We start from the raw sequence: 23,686 nt of genomic DNA, 5'->3' as shown, positions 1-23,686 counted from the left end.
TTTCCCTATTCTAGAAATGACAAATTGTAGCACATCACCAAATTAATATATACAGCTCTTCAAAACATGTACTTTGAACAGCTTGTGCTTCCTTTGACCTTTCACATTAAGGCAATATTAGCATCAACAACTTGGCAAAAGAAAGCAATCAACAGACTGTTATGAGCATATTACTACCATGTCTGCTGTAATGGAGAGTGCATATACAAGAACCTTTTCAATTCCTTTTTAAACAAACAATCTCAGGAAGAGACACATTAACTACAAGCCTGGAGGTTAACACTAAATATTTTGTTTCATACCATAGGAGAGTTATTACAAAAGACTGACATAAACAAAAAGGAAAAGGAAGTGGCCTTCCATCACAGAGATGCAAACTCAGCAAATTTCTAGAAAACAAGCAAGTTCTAAGAGCTGTGACCGTGCACATGTATATGTGTGTATAACACACACGTGCAAGATTAAGGATATTGAAGAATTCTGGCTTCATACAGCCTTAAGGAAATAAAAAGTGGTAGTATGTCAAACTTGTTTTCCAATAAAAGCATCTCTTAGCCCAAAAAGATACACAAAACTTACAAAAGTCAGAACAGAATCTTGACAGACATCCAACGTAAGCTTTAATTAGAGTCGATCGATGGGTGCTATGACCCAATCTGAAATTAAGCATATTAAAAGCTTTTTGTTTCCAAATACAAGTAGAAGACACATTAATTTGTTGAAGAATTCATCAGTCTTATTTACAGAGACTTCTACTTTGTGAGCTTCCCCAACAAAAGCTCAGCCCCTGCCAGGCAGCCTGACCTCCACCTTCCACAGCTACTACACACAATGCAAATCCCAGAAAAAATAATGCAAATGTGACACCTAAACATAAATCAATCCAATAATATGACCAGGTAGCACCATTAACAATGGTCATGTCATTGATACCGTCATGATACAATAATCTTATGTATAGGGAAAGTGAAAGTATTTAGGTTCAAAACTATCTGCATTGCTCACCACACCTCATTCAAAACTGCCTGATTCAACCGAGTTTCCAACCACTCACTGCCAATGCTATCATCATCCCTGCTAGGATTTTTGTATTATTTCATGTATTCAATTAGCAAGTTTTAAACTATGTTATATATAGTTCAACAGTTTTATTCATCAAAGTGTTTGTATTTTTTCAGGAACTATTTTTTCTATGGGAAACTCAAACATACCTCTAGTATTAGGGTGTTTTACATGATCAGCTTGTTTAACTGTTCTTAATGAGTTTTATCCATGTAAGCTTTTGATTGTCGTGCAAGAAAATTTGCAGGTGGTTAGTCTCTAGAAAATTTCAGGAATCTGAAACTGCTCTACTTCTTGAAAAATTAGGAGGACTTCCACATTTCGGTCTCTTGCTGTCCCCATGAATTAAGACAAAAATCCCACACTGTTTTCTGTACTTAAGAACAAACAAAAATTCCATACAACTTTTACAACAGCCTCCATCATAAACAGTTCACACTGCTATTGTAAAAATAAAGAACAGTGTGACTATGTCCATGATTATGATAGTATGAAAGGCTATTTCTTTGCGTAGAAATTGTCTTGCAGGCAAACATAGAACAAAAGTATCTTCCACAAATCACTTCTGTATATATCAGACTCCTACACTTGCAGTTTTGTTTTGGGACAAATGAGAAATGCTGATGAGCAAGGTGATTTTCAGCGATTATTAAGTAAAATACATCACAATCCAATGTAATTTCATCAGAATAACTTTGAAGAAGAGCCTCTGAATCACTTTGTTTTTTAAGCACAAGGGTGGAAATACAACAGACTACCCAAGGAAAGTTTGGCTACTGCAAACAGCAACTTAGGAGTGTTGCTGTTAGAAGCAACTTAGAAGAAACCGAAATGTTCCTTCAGAGAGGGACTGTTTCTTTGGCATCACTAACTTTCATAAGCAGAGACATGTTTACTACTTCCAAGGGAATGCAAAACTACTGCTATCGAGCATGCTACCATTATTACCTAAAAAACATGTTATAGGTTTATTTAACTCCAAAAGGCAAGGCAAAAATGCATAACACAAGTTGGACAGGCTTAAGCTTAATTCTGACTCCCTAAAAGAAAGCACTGAAAGTCCTCTAAAAATAAAGACAGATGTATGGAGTAGGTCTGTGCTCCCTTAAGTTTCATTATTCAGATAGATGTAATTAATATTTGCAGATGGACAGATAAAGATTTACTTACAAATATTATTTACAAAGAAAAACAAAAACAAAGCCACAGGGTTGGGGTTTTTTACTTCATTCCCAATGAACTGCGTGAAACAATTTACAGTTCTCTTTACCACAGCCAAAAATACAATTTTTTTAAAAAAAAAGTAAGTAATATAGCAATGGAGATAAGGTTAATTGGAAAACGTTGAAATTCATACTATTGCCATCACTATTACCTCTAAAAGAGCATAACCTTTTATTCAAATATTGATTTTTAAAAGCTTGAAAGGTACAGTTATGTGACCTTCAAAGCTTTATCACACAAACATCTGTACCACAGTAGCACTCTCAAGCAAAGCTTGTTATAGGATTACTTTAAACCAATAATCAATAGAATTAGTAGACTAGTTGATACTAAATTTAGTAATACGAAGCTGAAGAGATAATTGTTCATTTTAACCTAACATGACTTCATCCAAGCTTAGCTGTTCAAATCCACCAAGAGTATTTACTACTTAAGGTCCTTAACAGTATGAAACAAATTTAAATGTTACGAGCTTGCTACATGTCTCCATCCCACGGCTGGTCTTACTCCAAAAGTGAGCTTATATCAAGCCCTATAAAGCTGGCAGAATAGAAAATGCTTTAAGTTCTCAAATTTCTCTTCAAAGCTCGTAAGAAAACGGTAATACAAGACTTCTAAAATCTGGGGGAGATCAAAAACATGTATCCAAAAATGCTCTGATGTGGCAACCCTGTAAGCAGAGTTCCACAAAGAACTTGCTTTTTTTCTAACGTTACTTTATTCACTAGATGCCTTTTAGGCTTCCTGCAAAGAAGGACATTCTTCCACATGTTAACAAGGGAAAGCAAATTCTCAAATCCTGTTACTTAGACGTTTGAACTGCAGAGGTCATGTGTTAATTACAGTTCTAAGGGTCACCTGGAGGTGGACTATCTAGTCCATTCTTGCTCAAAGTATAGCCAACTTCAAAGCTGAAGTCATCTTTTTGATCAGGTTGCTCAGGATGACAACCAGCCAAACTGTGGTTACAGATAGTGACGATCTTGTAAGGACAGATAGACACTCTACAGCCTCTTTGGGCTTCCAGCATGTTAACAACATACTGCATGAAAACAAGTTCCTAACATCCAGTTAGCACTTCCAATACTGGATCTTATGTGTCCTTCACTTGCTCCTTTCACTATGCATCTCCAATGAGAGTGTGCCTCCATCTTCTCCATCAGCTCCCAACAGTCTACTTAAGACAAAAAAACTCTGTCACAAAGATATATTACTTTTCAAAAAAGCTTCAAGTAATAATCTTAAAATAATTTATTTTATATGGAAACCTTCATTTAATCAAATAATGTCATAATCTATCTTGTCCCAACATGGAGCTTTCCAGTATGGAAAAACTGGAGAATCTGTAGGAGAGATGCTAATCTGTTCCTTAAGACCATAGAATACGGGAGAAATCCCCAGACACATGACCCTAGTAGAAAGCATTTGAAATTTATCATCATCATCTCATGTCTTGACATCAATTATCCTTACATCACAGAAAGTATTTGCATGCACAAAAATAAGCTCAATACAATTTATTAGCACAAATTCTACCTCCTCTGTCTCAGGTCTGCTCCAAAGGTAAAAGCACACAAATTGGAAAAATAAACTTACGTGGATTTAAGAAGTAGAGTGAGAACAAGAAAACCCAAAAAACCTAAGAGCCCACAGGTCTTCTCCAAATATTCCCTGCTTTGCTGCAACTTAAGGAACAAATAGAATCCCTTGTTTACACCACCCTCTTTTTGTTCAGTTTATTTATAATGAAAACTCTGAAAATTCACTGAAGTCAGTGGTTCACTGAAAATACTGCTACTATGCTAATTCCCTAATTTTCTTATTGTCCTGATTTCAGATGGGATAGAATTAAATTTTCTTACTAGCAGCTGGTATAGTGCTGGGTTTTGGAATTAGGATAAGACTAATGTTGATAACACTAATAGTTTAGTCATTGCTAAGCAGCCAAGGACTTTTCCGCTTCTTGCATCGGCCTGCCAATAAGAAAGCACGGGACACAGCCAGGACAGCTGATCCAAACTGGCCAAAGGGATATTCCATACCCTATGACATCATGCTCTGTACATAACTGGGGGTGTTGGCCAGGAGTTGGGGCAGCTCAGGAATTACCTGAGCCTCAGGTTGAGGTGCTGAGCAAATGTACTGTGTATCACTTATTTTGTATAAACTTTCAATCACCTTAATTTTTTTTCCTTTCCTGCCCTATTAAACTGTCTTTATCTCAACCCACGAGTATTACCTCTTTCTTTATGATTCTGTTCCCTATGACACTGGGGTGGAGGGAGTCAGCAAATGGCTGTGTGGTTCTCTTTGCTGCCTGCCAGGTGTAACCACTACACTAATTAAAAGTAACATCATATTTCTGAAGTATACAATTAAATATACAGTTTAATATTGGTAGTGAAACGCTACAGTTAAGACACACACTAAATATTTAAAAATAACCAGTAATATTTCAGCTTGTTTTGTGAACTTCTCTCACAAGAAGGAATTAATATAGCAAAATTTAATATAAAGTATTTTATATCATCTTAGAAGTAGCTATAAAAAGCCCTATTATTAGAAAGGATTCTTTTTCTGTGCTTTGTTGAAAGAATTATTTGACAAAAATTATCTCTTGCTTTCAGAATAAGCATTCAAATTAAAATTTTCCAGCCAAATCTGTATAAAGGAGTGAAGAAAATTATGCCACAGGACAGTTGCGTGCTGTAACTGAAGCTTCCAGGTTCTCCATGGGGCATTTCAGAATCCATTGAACCTCCTGGGCTGTATTCTGAAATATCACAGAATCACAAGGTTGGAAAAGACCTTTAAGATCATCAAGTCCAACCACTCCCATCCTAAGCTAAACCATATCCTACCCTTTTTTTAAACACATCTATGGAAGCTGACTCAACCACCTCCTGTTGCCCCTAGTAATTAAGTCTCTCTGACTCTTTATATATTACGCTCTTTATACTAAAGTACTTGGAGAGATAAAATTGAGAAGCATAACACAAAAATCTAGTACACATAGCATATGGTAAGGCAGCTCCGTAAGAGCATTTTCTCACTACATGATGAAAGAGAGCATCACATTACGCTGACTGGCAAGAGCAGTGAATGCCAGGTTTCTCATTACAAAGAAATGATTTTTTTTTTCCAACTTAAAACCAAATACAAGTTGGTAGCAGCAGTCATAAGAGAAAAACACACTGAATATTTCTATCTGACACCATCAACATTAGCAAAGGCGGCGTTATGAGTAATTCCATCCCAGATGCAGATAGTAACAGCACTAAGAAAAGCTTCATGCCTACTGAAAGAGCTACACGAGGGTTCTGGCATGGGACGTCCTCCCCCCGCCAAGGTCTCTGTGGCCCACGGCCAGCACTCATGTCCCTCGCCTGGGAGGAGAGCCAGCACTTGGTATCCCACCTCATCAATGGATCACAAATGCATTCTCGTTACAAATCTGATCACAGCCCCCTCTTGTACCGCTGCCACACGTATCTTTAAATGGATCAGCTTGCCCCCAAGTGCATCATTTTAAGATATGGAAATACTACAGGGTAATCTTGCCTGATAGAAAGGTTACCCTTTCCAAGAAAAAAAAACTCAGGCTTTCACACTTGCCTTATAAAATAAGAAATGTTCAGAATTTCTTTTTAAAAAAAAAAAAGTTAATCTCTCACTTCAAAAGCCTTAACTGCTGTGAAACATTAGCTTTCAGTGAGTTGCAAATGGAGAAGTCCTCCACATGGAAAGACTTCTGACATCCATGAAGTCACAGGTTTAGCCAATTCTTGGAACAACTCATTTTAAAGGCATTAAAAATAGTAAGATAAATGTTATGAAAAGGCTTCATGATACAACAGGCTGCAGAATTAAGTACCATCCCCTATTTCTTCTGCTTTATCCAAAAACTTTAAATTTATGCAATCTGGGGCCATCAAGTTCACCGAAAGTTTGAAGTTGCCACTGTTGCTCTTTTGCAGAAATTCAGGTTTATGGCTGTACTATTCTAATAATAATTTTATGCATTTTTCAGGTTATAAAATTACAGTTACCTTTCTATAAAATTTCTGACTCACTCAGAACAGAAACTTGACCTAGTGTTCTCTCAGATAAAAGAATTTTGAAGATAAAAAAAAAATGTTAGGACACAGTTGATGTCCTAAGCTTTTAAAAAGCATGGCTTCCATTTTAGTCTATTTTACATTAAACACTTATTTTACGTATTTTACAGAAAAGGCATTTGTTTTGAATGGCATCCAATTAAAAAACACAACTGTTTTAAGAAGAAATACTAAAATTAGCATGAATATTTCCCAAAAAGGATTTTAAAGATTTAAGTATAAGTAAAGCTTTTGTGCACCGCAGATGTTCTCATGAACTCATTCAAGTTTAAATGCTGATTCATTTTGAAAAAACACTACTAGAGGATAGAGGATGTGACTGAAGTTTTGTCTGCTTGCAAGTGAATATTAGATAAATCTAGCCTTGTTAGAAAACGTAGTTGCATATTGAAAAATGTTACACTGCTGCATCACCTCCCTCAAAGATTATTTTCACATAAGGTTCAGTATTTATATGAAGAACATCTAATTCAAATTGGCTACATATGAAAGGAAGCACAGCTAAAATTAATTTTGCTATTCCCTACACATGTATTCCAATTCTTATGCAGAAATCACAAAAATTACTGAAGTCTACACTTCCCATAAAGCAACACCTAGATTGTAGTGTTAAATAGATCTAACTCATCACAAAAGCAGCCTTTGAAAATGTTTTCCCTACTTTACAGAAGTATGAATCTGTACGGTGGTATATTCAACATACATACACTATACATCTTTTAAAGAAAAATAAAATCAAAATAGTTTATTCTATTGTTATTCTAATGACTTACCTGTAATATATGAAAAAAAACATTGACTTAGTTTCAGAATGAATACTGTTTAGCCCCAGCTCAGTCAGAAAGATTGTTAAGTCAGATAACATCTTCTTTAGCAAGATAAAACATCCTGTCAACAGCCATTCATCAACTGGGGTGTGCTATGCAGGAGGCTACCTTAGCTGTTGAGACCATTCCACAAATAAGAAATTAATAATTGTCTCAAGGACATTCATTAAGAAGATCAGTTTGGAAAATAATGAGAAGTTTCCCTCAAAGATGAGGACAAAAGTGGTATCAAAACTGGTAAGAAGGTTTTTTGTTATTTATACAACTGTTATCTAACTAAAGAATATGAATTTTGGGGTACTCTCCTCACATTAGGCTACCATCATCAAGAACTCTCATAATGTTTGAAAAAAAAGAAAAAAAAAAAGGATCTTGTCTCAAATACCTTCTATTAAGCTTCACTTCCTAGAAGCTTACTGTATATCTTTCCAGTAATTTGTAGATAATTTAACACACAAGTAAAAATTTCAGAATTTATAGCAATTTGTAAGTACTGTGTTTGGCAGAATCAGAAGCAACTTACAAAAAGAATTTTCCAGAACTTAGAAATACCCCCCTGCCTCCAAAACCAATGACGCATTAACACTGAAAACCACGTCTACTCGCTTTGGAACACTATTGAGTTTTACATCTACACAATCAGGTTGCCAACTTTTCTTCTCAGAAGGCAGCGTGAAAACAGTTCTGAGAGCATTTGTTAAGGATTTACCTTTGGGATGAACACCCCAAACAATGAAAAGGTGTTCTTCTCTACACATGAATCTGAATATTGCATAAATGAACCAGATAATAAATCCTCAGGAACTTGCCTGTGGACCATGTAATACAGGATTCTCATAGCAAAAGATATTATAACTAATTTTTTTAACACATGTATGACAAAGGCATAACAGTACAGCCTAAATCTAAAATTTACTTGATCAAGGCTGCATTAAAAATCGTATTACTAAAACATCCTCAATTTTTCTGATGTATGGAGAAGCACTGAGCATGAGTACCACTTATTTCTGATCAATAAGGACAAAATAATTTATCCTACACTAGCTACTAGCGCAACTGGTGCACGTGAACACTTTGTTGATGTTGCATACAACTCCGAGCATGTCTCGTACCTGACTAGCCGTACTGCATCTGAATCGACACATTTTTGCTAGCTCTCAGTTCAACTATAAGTAGCAGGCAACATCTTTCCAATTCAGCAACAGCGCTAGAAAGGTGGAATTATTAATGACCATCCTAAATTATTTTTGTTTTCAGAAGCAGTTACACATTGTACTTTTCTACTTTTTACCACATAAAAGATAGTATTTCATGAGAAACAGCATTTCATTTTTTTTTCCCTGTTTCTGCCTTTTCTAGACCATTAAGGCATCTTTTAAAAGTGCAAGCATTTCATTCTGTATTTCAAGAACCAGAAGACAACTGTTCAATACTGCCTGTCTAAATTAGTGTAGTCTATTACAGAACATAAACATTACCCGCTTCTGTAAAATTTGTTTTCTTAGAAGATTTTTGAGGAACTATTAATGGGTTTTTGACCAGTTGCAATTACAGTGCATCTAAAAGGTAGAATAATAGTAAACCTTCTGCCTGAAAAAAATCAGCCATACATTCTACCACAAGCTGCCATGTAAACTCTCTTCATTTCCCAAAGCCCTTTCATAATACCAAAACTGTTTCTAACTACTTGTAGCACATTTAACGGCAAAGTACTTAGTAGAACAGGTTTCCCACTTAGATACACAATATTCACTTCTAGAGTGTAAAAAATGCAGAATTATTTGATTACCTGTCCTGTCAACAAAGTTTAACTGAAAAGCACAGCTGTTTTCTTAAAGGAAAAATAAGCCTCTAATCCATCAAGGTATCAGAGATAATAGGGTCGCTTGAAATGTAAACACTACTTACACCTGCCGGAGGGCAGTGTGAGAGTAGAGTAGCTATTAAATCACCTTAACTCTTGAAAGCTGCTTCTTGGATTTATGCCATGAAAAACTGCTCTGCTGAGACACACACTCTTGACCTCAGATTGTTTCTGGAACAAGACTTCTGTTATGTGTAAACTCCTTATCTCTCCTAACTGGTCTGCTAAAATAACTGAATGTATCCCTTTTCCTTTAAACTGTATCCTCAAATCCAGGTGGAAATCCACACATTTAAAAAGATAGGTCTTGGTTATTATCAAGCCAAACATATTAGCTCAGATTTTAAAAGGCCTTTTGTACACATGGTTCTTTTTACATGCCTTTTAAAAGATGGCATGAAATACCACTGCCATTACTATTTTTGCCTTACTTCCAACTCCAGTCTTACTTTGTTAACACTCTCATTCAACGCAGCTCAAAGAGTCTGGCATCAAGTTAAGAACATTAGGTACTCTTAAAAATGTTATTTTAAGATGTTATTCCCCTTTCTCACTCTTCTGTAAACTGGCATTTGTCATTTCGAAGTAAGGCCTTACAGCTTCAGTAAAGAGCAGTACCTTTATTTAGTACAGACGTAGTCTGGCCACAACTGCAGTTTACCCTCTCTACCCATTTCTCTTTTACAGGAAGAGAGTTACAAAACAAGTAGCCTGTGCCTAACCTTTCTAACCTAAACAGTGTCACTCCGGATATGTACCACACTTTCCCAGCCACCATAAATAGAATACAGAGCTTGGGAAGCCCTAACTTCAAAATCTATTTTGCTCTTTAGCATCTGACCCTCTTTCCATTAATATTTCATCTCAAAATTTCCAGAAAGTAGAAGTATCCAATATTGACAACACCAAGAAACCATTGCTCTAGTATTAGTAGCAAAATTCTGCCTTCTACAGCATCAAACCAACCAACATTCACTTGTACAGTCTTCAAAGCAGTTAAATGTCACCTGTCCATGCTGGATCTTATAGGTTTGGTCCTTCACATCATAGCTGAACTGAATTAACTGCTTGCTGCCTCTGCTGAAAAATAAATCAATACACACTTCTGGAAAGGTTTGAAATTCCTACAACTCCTTTTCAGGTCACCAGAGAAACAAGTCAGAAGACTGGACTGAAACAGTGTCATGTCTTAGAACACATCAAATACCTAATGCTTGGCAATAAGTCTTCCTAAGCCTGCAAGAAAACATTCTTAAGTCAGTAAAGAAAAATATTACTACCTGGACGGTTTTTACTGCTTGCCACCAACAACTCCATTTCTCCCCTTGCAACGTTTTAATACCAGAATTAAAAACAAAACCCCAAAATCCCACATGCCTTCTTTAATCATAACAGCTTATAAATAATGATCTCAAGAAGAACTGTAAGTTCACATAAGTTTATCCCCTTGAACACCTTGAATCTAAAGAATCTGTTTTGGTCAACATCATAGAAGATAAGTGAAGCATAAATCAACTGCACTTACATACCTCTCTCTTTTGTGCAGTAAAGGAAAAACTTCTTAATCTTACTTTGGAGCCATTTCCACTGATAGAAGTGAGAATACATGCCATCGTTTCCTTTCCCCATTCTACCGTTACATAAAAAGGACCAGTTTTCTTATAAATACATAAGATACTGCAACATAAATGCAATTGTCAAAAATACCTACTTATGTGTGAAAATGTGTGCTTATATGAAGCTTTACCATCCTGGAATTCCTACTAGAATACGTTTTTCTTGTCAGAGACTTATTAGTTATCTAACCTCTGCATAGCCAGCCCACTCTCACATTAAGACAATGGGGCACTCCAAAGACAGTGAGAGGTAGCCAAATAAAAGGTAAGGAAGGCTTCGTGGCAAAGAGCAAGGCGAAGACAGCAAGATCTCATCATCTCCTCCTTTCGACAGTTGTTATAGTGACTCAATTGCTCGAGAAACACAAGTCTCAGTTCTACTTTAATTTATTCTTTGGCAGAGGGTAAGACAGGGGTATTTTCCAGCCAGCATTATGAGCGCTTAGATTGCTTCAAGCAGGCTGAAGCAAGCCCCTTCCTTCCTGCCTAGTATCTCATGTAGCTACAGCGTTGTACTAGCTGAAATACTCCTGCGAATGTGCTACAAATGAGACTGGGAAAGTGATCTGGCTGCACATTCCCACGTCATTCCTTCTGGCTGAGGAATTACAGCTGTTCAGGCTGCTGCATGGCCAACTACTCCAGCTGAATTGCCTGCTTCCCCTTAACCCTTATCTCCCTGCAAAACACTCCCATGCTTCTCCTGGGTCATCTCTGGAGAAAAGCAAGAGAATGAAACAAAGGACAAGACATCTTAGATCTGCACTTAAGATTTAACTGCAGAAACAGACACGGCAGTGGTTTCATCACAGCTCAACCCCTACCTAAATCAGCACTGTTGCAGCCTGCAGCACTGCATCTCTCAGCCTCATGTTCTCATGTTCGTACTGCCTTCCTCCACTCAGCACTGACACACATCCATCCGCGTGGCAAATTGTTTCAGGGTGCTCAACAGCTGAGATCTTTCTTATTATTTTCCTTTGTCAGGACTGTTAAATTTTCTGCTGGCTTAAAATACTTAGTTAGGCTTACGTTTTGGTCAGACAAACAAAAGTGTCAGTACAAGACAGAAAGCAGTACGAGACAGAAGGGAAGGGAGCAAGAGTACGACTGCAACACCAACAAACAACTCCAGTCCCTGTGAACTGTCTCTCACAAGACCATGGCATAAGAAAACGTGACCGCAACACAAACCAACTTTTCTCAGCTAGGAACTGCTGCTACAGTGGCTCTCTGGTGTTCTGAAACCATAAGAGTTGGTACTGTCAGGAAATACTACTTAGTGAATCTACTGATAGTCTCCTAGCATTTTGCAAACGTTAATTAAGCTTCAGAGTGTTCTATGTAAAAGGTGAATAAACAAGATTTTAACACTGCATCTCTATAGCTTTTTTCCTCTGGCTTCTCTAAAGAGCATCCATGAAACTTCAGCCCCATCTGCTTCCTTTTCAAGTCATTAAGAAACTATATCTTAAGTGAAGTATATAATTTTCGCATTTTACCATGAAACTAACTCCATGTCATTTCTGTTGCTAAATTCAGGATCCTGAGTCAAATAATGAAGACCAACAGGCTCCCATAATGTTTTAACTGACTGCAGATTGTGGAATGTACGGTTTACCTAGATGCACTGTTACATGTTTAGAGTCTCAGTATTTAAAGTGTGTGACCACACTCACAATGTTACTTAACTTTCAGAAAACAAAAACATCTTTCTCATGGCCCCTGTTCCCTGTGTTTTGATTCTGCAGAACCTGACATCATTCATACTGGGAAATTACTTACCGACAGAAATATTTTTTTCAAACCTACTTTCTCAGAAGCAAGCTTCCCTTGGAAAGCTTCCCTAATTTTTTTTTCCTTCCCTGTAACAGATTTGAGTAACTGTAAGCATTTATTGGCATGCACAGAGACAAAAACAGCACAGGTCATCTGCCATTCACTCATTTCATTCCTAGAATTTCATCAGGGCCATAAAATTCTGATTTCTCTTAGTGATACTGGTTGCACTCAATAGAAAGCAGACCTTTTATCCCAAGAGAAAAAAATGCACTTTAAGCAAACAAAATGACACCACAAACTTACTCTCTAGTTCTTCTTTCTCAAAGTTTGTATTGATAGTAGAGCTGATTTTGCCCATATCCACAACGGCTTCTTCATCATGACCCTGAAGAAACATGACACAAGTTTAAGTTAGAGCTAAATAAAAGTAACTTTTTCTAAACTCCTAAATATATACTGCACTTCTGAATTTGTTTGTCAAAGTTTTCTTAAACATATTTTCACCTCTTGGAAACTGAGAAAGTGTCTCTGAAAATCTACCCATTCGACTCTTCAAGGAAACATTATCTTGTAATTGGAGAAAAAGCAGAGTAGGAACAACAGATATGCCAAATACCATCATGCAATGCCTTTCGCAATGATCATGATTTCATCATATCAATGATTGGGATATGTATTTCAGAATCAATAGACTCTTAGTTTCACATTCAACAGCAATGAATCTACCTCAATAAAATAACTGGCAAATTTATAAAACGTTACATCAGAGATCGTGAACCCATTTGCTTAAGGAACAAGTCTTATATGAGGCTTTCCAACACAAATAAAAAGCTTTTGTGAACCAAAGATTACACAAAGGGCTAGCAAAAGAGTTAAGGTTATGCAAGTTGAGGGTCTCTCTTAGACTAAGAGTTTTGGAAAGATGGAAGTAACTGTTTCACTCCAGTTTCAACCGACAGCTAGCAATCACACTGCACATAAATGCAAATGAGATAGGAAAGTTAGTAAAAAAGCAGTCACAAGATGATCTGTTCATCACTGCTGAAACCATACCACTCATAACCCAAGAAAGCACAGTAGGGGAAATAGACATAGGCTCAAAAATGAGGCTTATCTCTGAATGCATCCTCTAACCATGCCTAGTACACGCCACTAAAGCAGACCTTTAGACAGAGTCTTTTGGTCCATCTTTACAAAAACAAACCTTAAAATAACCGAACCCTAGAATTCTCATCTTCTCATCTCCGGTTTGACATCAAAACAATAATGAAGTTTGTCTTTCTCCAAACGTTTGCATTCCTTAGAACACAGTCCACTTGTAACAGCTCACAGATTACAGCCTCATGGTCAAACTGGTTCTCCAACAGAACTGCTGCCTATCTGGAGGGCAGCGCTTTACCTTCTGTCTGACCGCTAAGGAATACTTCCCCTGCTTCCTGCTCCCTTGGGCACATACTTCTTTTTAAGTCAGACCTATTAGTCGTGAAGTCAGATACCAGAAGCTCATTTTATTTTACTTTTTTAAACTTTCTTTTTTTTTTTAATCAGTCCAAAGTGACTTCTATTCTGGCAATACGACAGCTACACCCACCACAAATAAATCTGATCCCTGCTTCTGGCAGCAGCCCACCAGTGTGTTTACATGGATCAACCTGGGATCTGTCGTAACAGTTTAAGAGGAAAACCTGGAAGCCTAAGTCAGAAATCTTACAGGAGTTGGGAACCCCAACAGTGTTGACATTCACCTAAACTTTGATCTTAGAATTACTCGATAGTGCAATGCTTTATATATAGAACAGGTTGGTCATCTCACGAGGAAGCGACAAGGATAAAAAACAACATACCCTTGTGACAGCTACAAACTAAAACATACTGTAGCACCCCTCACACATACACCAGAAAAAAAAAAAAAAGATCACCTAACTCCTCAGTCTTAATAAAGTACATGTTTTACTGTAGTGTATGGTGCCCACATTTACACCAAAAACTCCAAACTGTTGATGGCTACTGAGAAAAGTAGGTTAAAGAATATGACTGTGATCAATAGTGCATATAGAGGGCAGAAGGCGGGGGGGAGGAATTAACAAAAAAAAAAAAGGAGGGGGGCATGGAGTGAAGCAGTTAGACCACAGACAAACTAAAAAGCAGCTGGCACTATGTAATTAAGCAAGGGCAAGGTACAGAAGAAAAGAGCAGCACATAGCAGAATAAGTCTTGAAAACTAAAGGTAGATTCTGAGCCCTGTCCTTCAGAATGGGGTTTTCACGGAAGACATTACAGAGCAATGCCAGTTTAATAGTAGAAAAATCAAGACTCCTGCACACTCCAGACAGCTGCCATTAAAAATTTCAAGTGATTAAACCAAAGTCATGTCCAATGGACACATGAACATGTTCTTATTCTATTAATGAAGAAGCGGAAAAAAATGAGAAAGCTTTGTGGTAGTAAGACTGGGGAAGAGGGGGCCGCAAAGAGAAAGTAATACATTTCTGTCTCCTGTACACCAAAGCAAAATTAAAGAGCTCCCTAGAAGATGCCTTCACAGCATAATTGGCCTCTGTCATCTCTCTGCAACTGTTTTTCCCTACCTCTGGAATGATTATCAAAGTGAGTCTTAGCTCTTATCTTTAGTGAAGATGGATTTTCCAACACAGCTTGGGGGAGGATGAACATGCATAAATCCAATACCAGAAAGAGGTTTCTAAGCAGCAGCATTAAAAAGATTAAGCTAGCAATCTTTTGAGGCACCAAATAAGTACAGCAAAACATTTAACTGCATCAGTAAGGCCGTAACACAACCGGGAGGAGTCAGGCATATCTACTTTCCAATTTATCTCTGTGACACAGAAATAGAAAATCGGGACCGTACGTAGTACGCTTCAGTTCAGAGAAACAGATACACACACAAATCCTGCACATTACCAGAAAACTCAAGAGACATAGATGGAAATCTTATAAAACCTCTAGATTATTTGATGTGTTTCATGAGAGAATAAAACCCAAATATTAGGGAAAGTGCTATCAAAACCTCTTTCACAATTAGCTTCACAGTAATAGCCACAGACAGCTGAAATACCCTGTGCTACACACGAGCCCTTCTGGGACACTTGGAAACTTGCCAAACACAGAGTTTTTGAGCAATAAAGGAAGACAAAGGTTTTCTCCAGATTATACAAGCTACTGCATACTGGTAGAAAATTACATACACAGTGTGGAAAATACACATACAAGGAAAGATTTTTATCTCCCAGTAACATTTTGGAACTGCTACTTGTTGCGTGACTTATACCATGTTACTAATATTTATCACCATTTCCTTTAGTAACAGAAGTCCTTTGCCAATCTTACACATACAGAAGCAGCCTTCAAAACCACATCATGTGAAAGTAACACGTCTTTGGAGATTAGATTACAGAAAGGCATGCATGCCCTTGCAAACCATTCTATCACTATCTCCAAGTGCCCAACATATGCAAAAACTCTTCCAAGAATAAACCATTAGCAACCACAAATATCATACATGAAGAAAGCGTATCATTTACAGCCTTTGTTTAGAAAAACACAAAGCATCATTTTAACTGAACCATTTGTGATGTCAGTAGCAAATCTTACCAGGAGATAATTCCAATTAAAAAAACCCCAAAATAATCAAATACACTATTAAACTAATTCCAAGCGACAACCTTTTATTCCATGCTAAAAATAAAACCTGTAGGGCATAGATTTCCAGTAATTCTAGAAGATCTATCATGTCAGTTTAAGATACAAAAGTGAGAGAAAACTCTTACAGTTGCTGAATCAAGCACACTCCCATCTAGCTATGTCTTCTACCTTCTCAAGTTTTTACACACATGGAGAGGTGGGATTGTTTAAAACTCATTAGCTTCCCTCTTTGAGACATGGAGAATGAATTCATCTGAGAGCAAGCATTCTTCTACAGTTTACCATCCATTTCACATGAAATTTTACACACAATAATCCCAAAAAAAACAGCTGATGAAGATGAGCGGAAGAAAAATTTAAGACTAACTTGATATGTATGTAATTTCTCTTTTCAGTCAAGAGAGAAAACAATTGAGAAGGGAAAAAAACCAATTTTCCCAGTTTCAGCTGGGCCAGAGTCACTCTTCTTCCTAGCAGCTGGCATAGTGCTGTGGTTTGGGCTTAGTATGAAAATAATGTTGATAACACACTGATGTTTTATCTGTTGCTGAGCAGTGTTTATATTTAAGTCAAGGGCATTTTGGCTTCCCAGGAGGCACACAAGAAGCTGGGAGGGGGCACAGCCAGGACAACTGACCCAGACTGGCCAAAGGGATATTCTCTATCATATGATGTCATGCTTAGCCTGGGGGCAGTGACTGCTGCTCAGGTATGGGCTGTGCATCAGTCAGGAGGGGCAAGCAATTGCACTGGGCACCACTGGGTTTGTATATGCTACCATTATTATTGCTTTCTCTTCCTTTGCTGTCCTATGAAACCATCTTTACCTCAGCCCGTGAGTTTTGAGTGGCTGCGTGGTGCTTAGTTGCCAGCTAGGGTTAAACCACGACAACAATACAAGCAGCAGCCAAGGTGCCCCAGGGACAGATTAAGCCTTCACCTCTGGTTTGGTTTTTGACAAGTAAATGCTCATTTATAAAAACAGAACAAAGCCTGTTGGGGGTGGGGGTGCATATCCTGGTAACACTGTATTACAATCCAGTAAGTACTTTTTTCTACCACAAATCTGTGGATCCTCACAAACATACCACAGAAATAACCTTCCAGCAAAACCTTCATGTTTAGCCAGAGGTGCTTAGATATACTATAGGATGTCTTCTCCACCTTCCACCTTTCCCGAGCTTGAAAATGAAACCCCTTTTCAGCTCTTGCAGACCTGACAAGATTTTCAGACACTCTTTGCTCTAGCAGAATCTCAGTAGCTCTTGCCACCTCTGATTTTCAAATACCTATCTTCTGTCCAGAACAGAATAATTCCCCTTTCACTGCAGACAAAAAAGTATCCAGAACTTGTTTACACTTCTCTGCTTCTCAAACATGTGTTCATTTAGTATGGTACACTTTCTGCTATCTAAAATATTAAATCTCCATGCTTTTTTAAAAGTAGTATTTTTAAAAAGCCAATCCTAAATTGCATGAACCATTAAGAAAAGCACTCAAGTTTGTGAGAACTGTCAGCCTCCAGCAGCGTGTGTTCACTAGCTACTGTCTGGTGGACTGGCATAAATATGACGCACAGAATATTAAATCTAAAGGAAACTTTCCACTGTCATCTGTACAAGCTCTTCTCACCATGCAACTCACCTAACCTTATGCAGTAACACACACACATGACACACACTGTGCTGATGGGCACTCTGCCAACGTGCATTACTGAGTAACCACTTCCAAGAGATACAACTTGCTAGCAACATTTTTAATGTATTTGGAATGTAGTTCAATCAATTCACTCTGGTGATAGCCAGTCATCATACCACCGGCTGATACAGTCAGCTGTAAACCTTTAAAATCTAGGAGTAAAACAGTAACTGTGATGAGTAGAATGTTGAGCTCAGATTATTAAGTGTTGCTTAGCTAAATGTCCATACACTTCATTTTAATCTCCTCAGCCCAAAGTTCTTCCCCAGCAGAGTTGGAAAACTACATGCAGCACCAGAAGAGATAGCACTACTGTTCACAGGAATGAGTAAGCAGGAGAGGACACACACACAAAAAACACCACCACACATTAAAAAAAAAACCTTTTAAAATTACCACTTTCATGCTACAATGAACCTTCACTTTAGCATTGACTCGAGTAGATGGAAAACCAAAAAAAAAAAAATAAACACCAAACCAACCTAAGCCAACCAAAACCCCAAAACAACAGGAGAGAGGGAGGGAAGGGTGTCATACCTATTTTTTCACTCATACACCTCTCCCTGGCCAAGAGTTTAAAACTTCCAGTTTTGAGACTGTTCTATTGCCTGTACTATCACTATCTCCTTTCTTTCATCAGCAGCACAAAAGAGCAGCTAAGCTGGATCAAATCATCCATCCAACCCAGAATGCTGTCTCCAAGAGGATACAACCGTAGAGGCCTACAGTAACTTCCCAACAAACTTACAAATCAGTGTGAACAGAATTCAAAATGGTGCCTTGACCTACAGTCAAGGAAGCACAGTGCACAGCTAGGAAGCACAGTGCAAGCAGGAGTTTTCTTGTATTACCAGCCCTCACTTTGTTGGGTCTGCATTCAGAAGACAGATACAAGAGCCATCAAGGCTCCAGCTTAAAAAAAAAACAGTATTACATTAAATAAAGAAAAATTACCAACGTTGTCTGCTCGAAAAATAAAAGTAAAGCTGGAAGAAATTAAAACCTTCATTTTGACCATGCATTTCAAAGACAACTAAAGAACTACAAAACCTAACTTTGCAACTCTTTCCCAACACAATATATATATTGTATCTATATGTGTATGCACATATATATATACACAATAGTTTATAAATGGCCTTTTTAGTAGATAAAATACAAGCACAAACTCATTTGTTTTGTCACAAAGCCACTGAAATATGTTATTCAGAATAATTAAGAACCAGTAAGGTAATTCATGATTTACTTTCACAGCAGCATCCCCAAAGTGGTTGGTTTCAGACTTCTGTTTTAAGCACACGTAATACTTCACATAGTCAGGAAGTAAAATACATCTCAGATTCACAGAACATAAACGCAACCCCTTCACTATCCATTCAATGTTCCAGACCTGCAAGCTAATAAGCACTGATATTTCAGGGTGGGAATCAGGCATGACCACCCAATTCTGCAGGACTGCAAATCTACCTGTGGCAGCAGCCCTGGAAGTGGTAAGAAACAAACCCAGAAAATTAGTATATTTGTTAATGACATCTGTGACTACTGTTTGTAGCGTTCAATGACAATTATTTTATCTCTGGCAACCATCACGCATTAGGTCTATGCTACAGCTCTTCCACTGCTATCCATACACAGCACACCAAGTAGCCCAAGTTACGAGTGTGTAGATTAGAAGAGGATTTTTGACATGGGTCACTGCAGGAACAACTAACAGCAGCACTTGGTAAGTTCTAAATATATTGTTTTACTTCTCTGTCAAACTGATTCTGCTTTTAAACCAGAGGTAAGATGAGCCTACGGTGGGCAGGCATCTCCAGTTGCTGTTTTCTTGAAGGACAGCCAGGATATGAACAAAAAAAATAAAAATCAAAGTTCTTTCTAAGCAGCAGTAAGTGAAGGTATTATTCAGCCTATTAAACAGGCTTTAGCTGAACTACACAAGTGGTCCCATAAACACATTTGAAGTTCTCTGAGCACGGCATTGGTGTACACCACAATACTGTATCTCCAGAAGTTGCCAAAGTGATGAAACACTACCAGTTCTAAATCAAGAACACCAACTAAGAGCCAAGGGAAAATGCTCCGAATATAAATGGGCCCTGTCTCATTTTGTCAGCATACAATTTTTAGCTGGCCTTGCCCTCTAAATATATACGGACAAGAGTAAAATGAACAGTAACTCATGAAGAGAACACTTGCCAGGTTTAAAATAGGAAGCATACCGTATTGATGGGTTCCCCCTTGGTTGTATTTGCTATCAGCTCGTTTGCACAGGAACAGCTGCTTTCCAGATTTTCTCTCCGCTGCCCTGTACTATCACAGCAGTGGGTATCGCTCAACCAGTACAGGAAAGACTCCAGTACAGCTACAAAGGGGTTTGGTGTTGCCACCTCCCCCACATCTTCTCTCGTGCGTTTTATCTGTGGTTCTACAGTTACTATTTTACACAGCTATCCTCACATAAAAATGAAGGTCCCTCCTAATTAAAGCGATACTCAGAGCCTTGTAAGGAAGGTTTGACGCTTAGATTTCACCAAGACCACAGCTGTGACAAAACAGGTTAGGAATACTTCGAGTAAGTTTTTCTAGCCTACTAATCCCCTAATTAACTGTTCAGCTTACCCTGCTAAATATGTCTGACCAATCTGCTTCTACAAAACATACAAAAACCCCCACAGGAGCTATACAAACCTTGTTTGGACAAGTATGTCCAACAGTCATCAACAGATATCAGTAAGACTCTCCAGAAGCTGCATTTTACTTTTACTTTTCAAAAAAACTCCAAGTGCAGGGCAGTAAAGACAGACACATATGTGTGCTATTTAAAAATAAAAAACCAAACAACAAAAAACCCCCAAGAAACCAAAACACCAAAAACCCACACTGCCACAAAATAACAACAAAAAACCCCGTCATCACACTTAGAAAAAAGCAGCTCATGTTTTGCTTCCTGCAAGCTGACCATTTAATGTTTATAAATAATTTTATTTCCATGGTTCCAGTGGATATTACTCTGGCCACTGTCACTCTGAGGGCCACAACCTGCAGGTCTAGCCATGTCCTAGACCAATCAGACGTGTCTTCAGGCAGCAAACACAAATTAAATAGGGAGAAAAAGTCAGAAAAAGGAAGCATAAACACTGGCAAGAGACTGGTCACAGCAGTGACTGGCCATTAACTACAGTACACTGCAGCAATTTATAAAAACACACACCACAAAAAAAAAAGAGGTTAGAACAAACCCAAGAAATTGGGGTGATTTGATTAATATTAAGGCATAACTACAATGCACGAGAATCTTCAATTAAAATTAGAAGCCCGTTTGAAGCCAACCCAAGTGTTCTGCATGCGAGAAACTGTTTCCACCATGCATAAAGTGAGTAAATGTCACCAATCCAACAGAAGATATCAGTTTGCATATATAATACTACAGTAGTCATTTTACAAAGTTGCATTTTATTCCTGCCTCGCAGCACTAAGTTTCATTCAAAAAATTCATCACCCCATTCACATCGATTTCTGAAATTGTAGTTAGAAAAAGAAGAAGTTGTACGACCTTTAGTCACCTCAGACACGTCTGGTCTTCTAGGCATACAAGTGCCTGACAAGTAGTTCTGTGTATGGAGGTAGCCCCACAGTGAAAATGAAAAATCAATCCCTGTACGGCAGAGACCCTAACAAACACGGCCACTGCACATCAGACACATTTTAACAGATTTAACTGAAACTTTAACTTCATGGGCTCACACAAGGTAATGGAAAGTTTAGTGGTCATCTTATAAAACTTATATAAAACAATTCAGGAGCACTTGAAGGCTGTGATAAAGACTACCTATACAAGAGTTAATCGATAGCTTGTAACACTAATACAAGCGCTTCACTCCGCACAGCCAGAGTTTTGTAGCTATGCCACTGAAGCCTGAAGAAAACCCTATCTCCATGAACACTTCAGTTACAAACCTTGTTAAGTTGTGGGGTTTTTGTCAAAAGGAACAATCAATAGGCTATTTGAAGATTCTTCACCAGAAACTTCCCTGTTATACTTGCACAGAGTTAATCAAAGCCACAGCTGATAACCTTCAAATTAAGAAAAGCCGACTCAAAATAATGCAAAAGGAAGAAAAAAATCATACTACGCTCTTAACCACGTTCAAAATCTGTTAGTAGACTCTTGCAATCATAAAGGCACACTTTCTTTCTGAATTAACCCAATTACTATGATTAAAGACTCATAACTGCACAGAAAATATCTCGCCTAATACAGAAATCACTCCTTCAAGTACCATTTCTATTACCCGATCTTTCCCCATTTTCTCCCGCAGCTAGAGAGCCTGAGGCAGCACACCCATTCTGAGACACAGTCGCTACAGATCAGCCCCCCCCACCCCGTCAAAGCCCCTCCGAACCACTGTTAAGTCCCACGGCTGCTATTTACATACAGGTTGCATTTTCTTCCCTGGGCGAGCTTCTTCCATGCTGATGTGCAGGAGCGGAGAATGCCCTTGTACGAGACCCTGCAACGAACCTCCCCAGAGATCAGAGGCTGCGCATACATGACGGCTTTAGCTCGCTCTGCTTGACACAGATGTACTCCGGGAAATTGCTCCCCGGCCCCGCAGCCAATCGCTCCCTCGCCAGCCTCCCATCTCCCAGGCCGCTGATCACAGCTACCGCAGGGTCGCACGAGAGCAGAATGGGCAAGACGGCGTGCCTCCAATTCCAGCTCAGAGAATACCAAAAAAGGAACTGGAACAGAGCTCCAGACTTCACATTTTCTGCATCAACAGCAGCTGAGAACAGCTCCAAGGTTATACTTTTGCTCTGATCCAAGACTTCATTAGCTCTGCAGAATAAAAGCACATTTGTACCTTGTGTCCCAGAACAGAACAACCCAGAAGTCAAACATCTGCTATGTGTGTTTATAGCTCTATTACCAACCTCTCACTGAATATTTGTTCCAAAGCAGGTGGTGGCAGTTCTTTGTGCTGTGGAGTTTTTTTGGGGTTTTTAATATAAACCATATAATCCTGTTCAATAAAAAAAAAAAAAAGGTTTGCTTTTTTCTTTCTTTTTCCTGTTGAAGAGGTAAAAAGCCATGCTGTTAGCTGCAATTAATTTCATGTCTCCTTCCAGACCATGATGGCTCTCTGTTACAGGTATGATATAAGTAGCTACATTTTTTCCTTGCTTAAGCCAGCCTTAGCAAAATGCAGCCTCCACTCTAGCAGATCAAATTCAGAGCTCCATTTCACTCTTACCCTCTTCATCACTGACATCCCTTAATCTCCTTGTCACATCATGTAACATGTAGGAAAACTGGCTCTTTAAGGCATTATCCATAACTTAACCTTCACGACATGACACTGCCTTCCTTGTTCTTTTTACTTCTTTCATTCCTACTTCTTGAATGACTAGAACTCTAGCAATGAAGCTGGACTGGTGCCACCGCAACCAATGAACAACTTGGACAAAACAAAACAAATAAACTACTGTTCATAAACTTGGGGGGCAAATACCACCAGCCAACGAAACATACTGTGCAACTGTGAGTATGGTATTTACCACCTAGTAGTTCAAAAATCAGAAGACCACATTCAGTTCCCCTCACTGACTTTCTCAGCCCAAAAAATTCTCTAACCCTAGACTAATAAAAAGTACTCTCTGATAGTGCTGACAAGAGTTTAAAAGTAGTTTGTTTCCACTCTGTAAATAGATGTGTGCAAATCTTTTCACTTCCAAAAAGGCCTCTTTGCTGCTATATGTAAATGACCTTAAACTAAATGACTCATATATAAAGAAGACTTAAACAAAAATTTCAGATAGCCTAACTCT

The 23,686-nt window shown here is 38.2% G+C and overlaps 1 protein-coding gene across 2 annotated transcripts in view; it reads right to left on the bottom strand.

Annotated features, from left to right (window-relative positions):
* SLC4A7 (solute carrier family 4 member 7) overlaps positions 1–23,686 on the bottom strand; it is a 93,195-nt gene that overhangs the window by 43,466 nt on the left and 26,043 nt on the right. For both annotated transcript variants that reach the window (XM_084260379.1, XM_084260380.1), the window contains exon 2: positions 12,797–12,878. In XM_084260379.1, the coding sequence (XP_084116505.1) occupies positions 12,797–12,878 (82 nt within the window). The remainder of the gene's footprint in view (positions 1–12,796; positions 12,879–23,686) is intronic.

Source organism: Gallinula chloropus (genome assembly GCF_964237585.1).
Source record: "Gallinula chloropus genome assembly, chromosome: 2".
Lineage (NCBI taxonomy): Eukaryota > Metazoa > Chordata > Aves > Gruiformes > Rallidae > Gallinula > Gallinula chloropus.
This window is presented reverse-complemented; position numbering and strand designations above follow the sequence as displayed.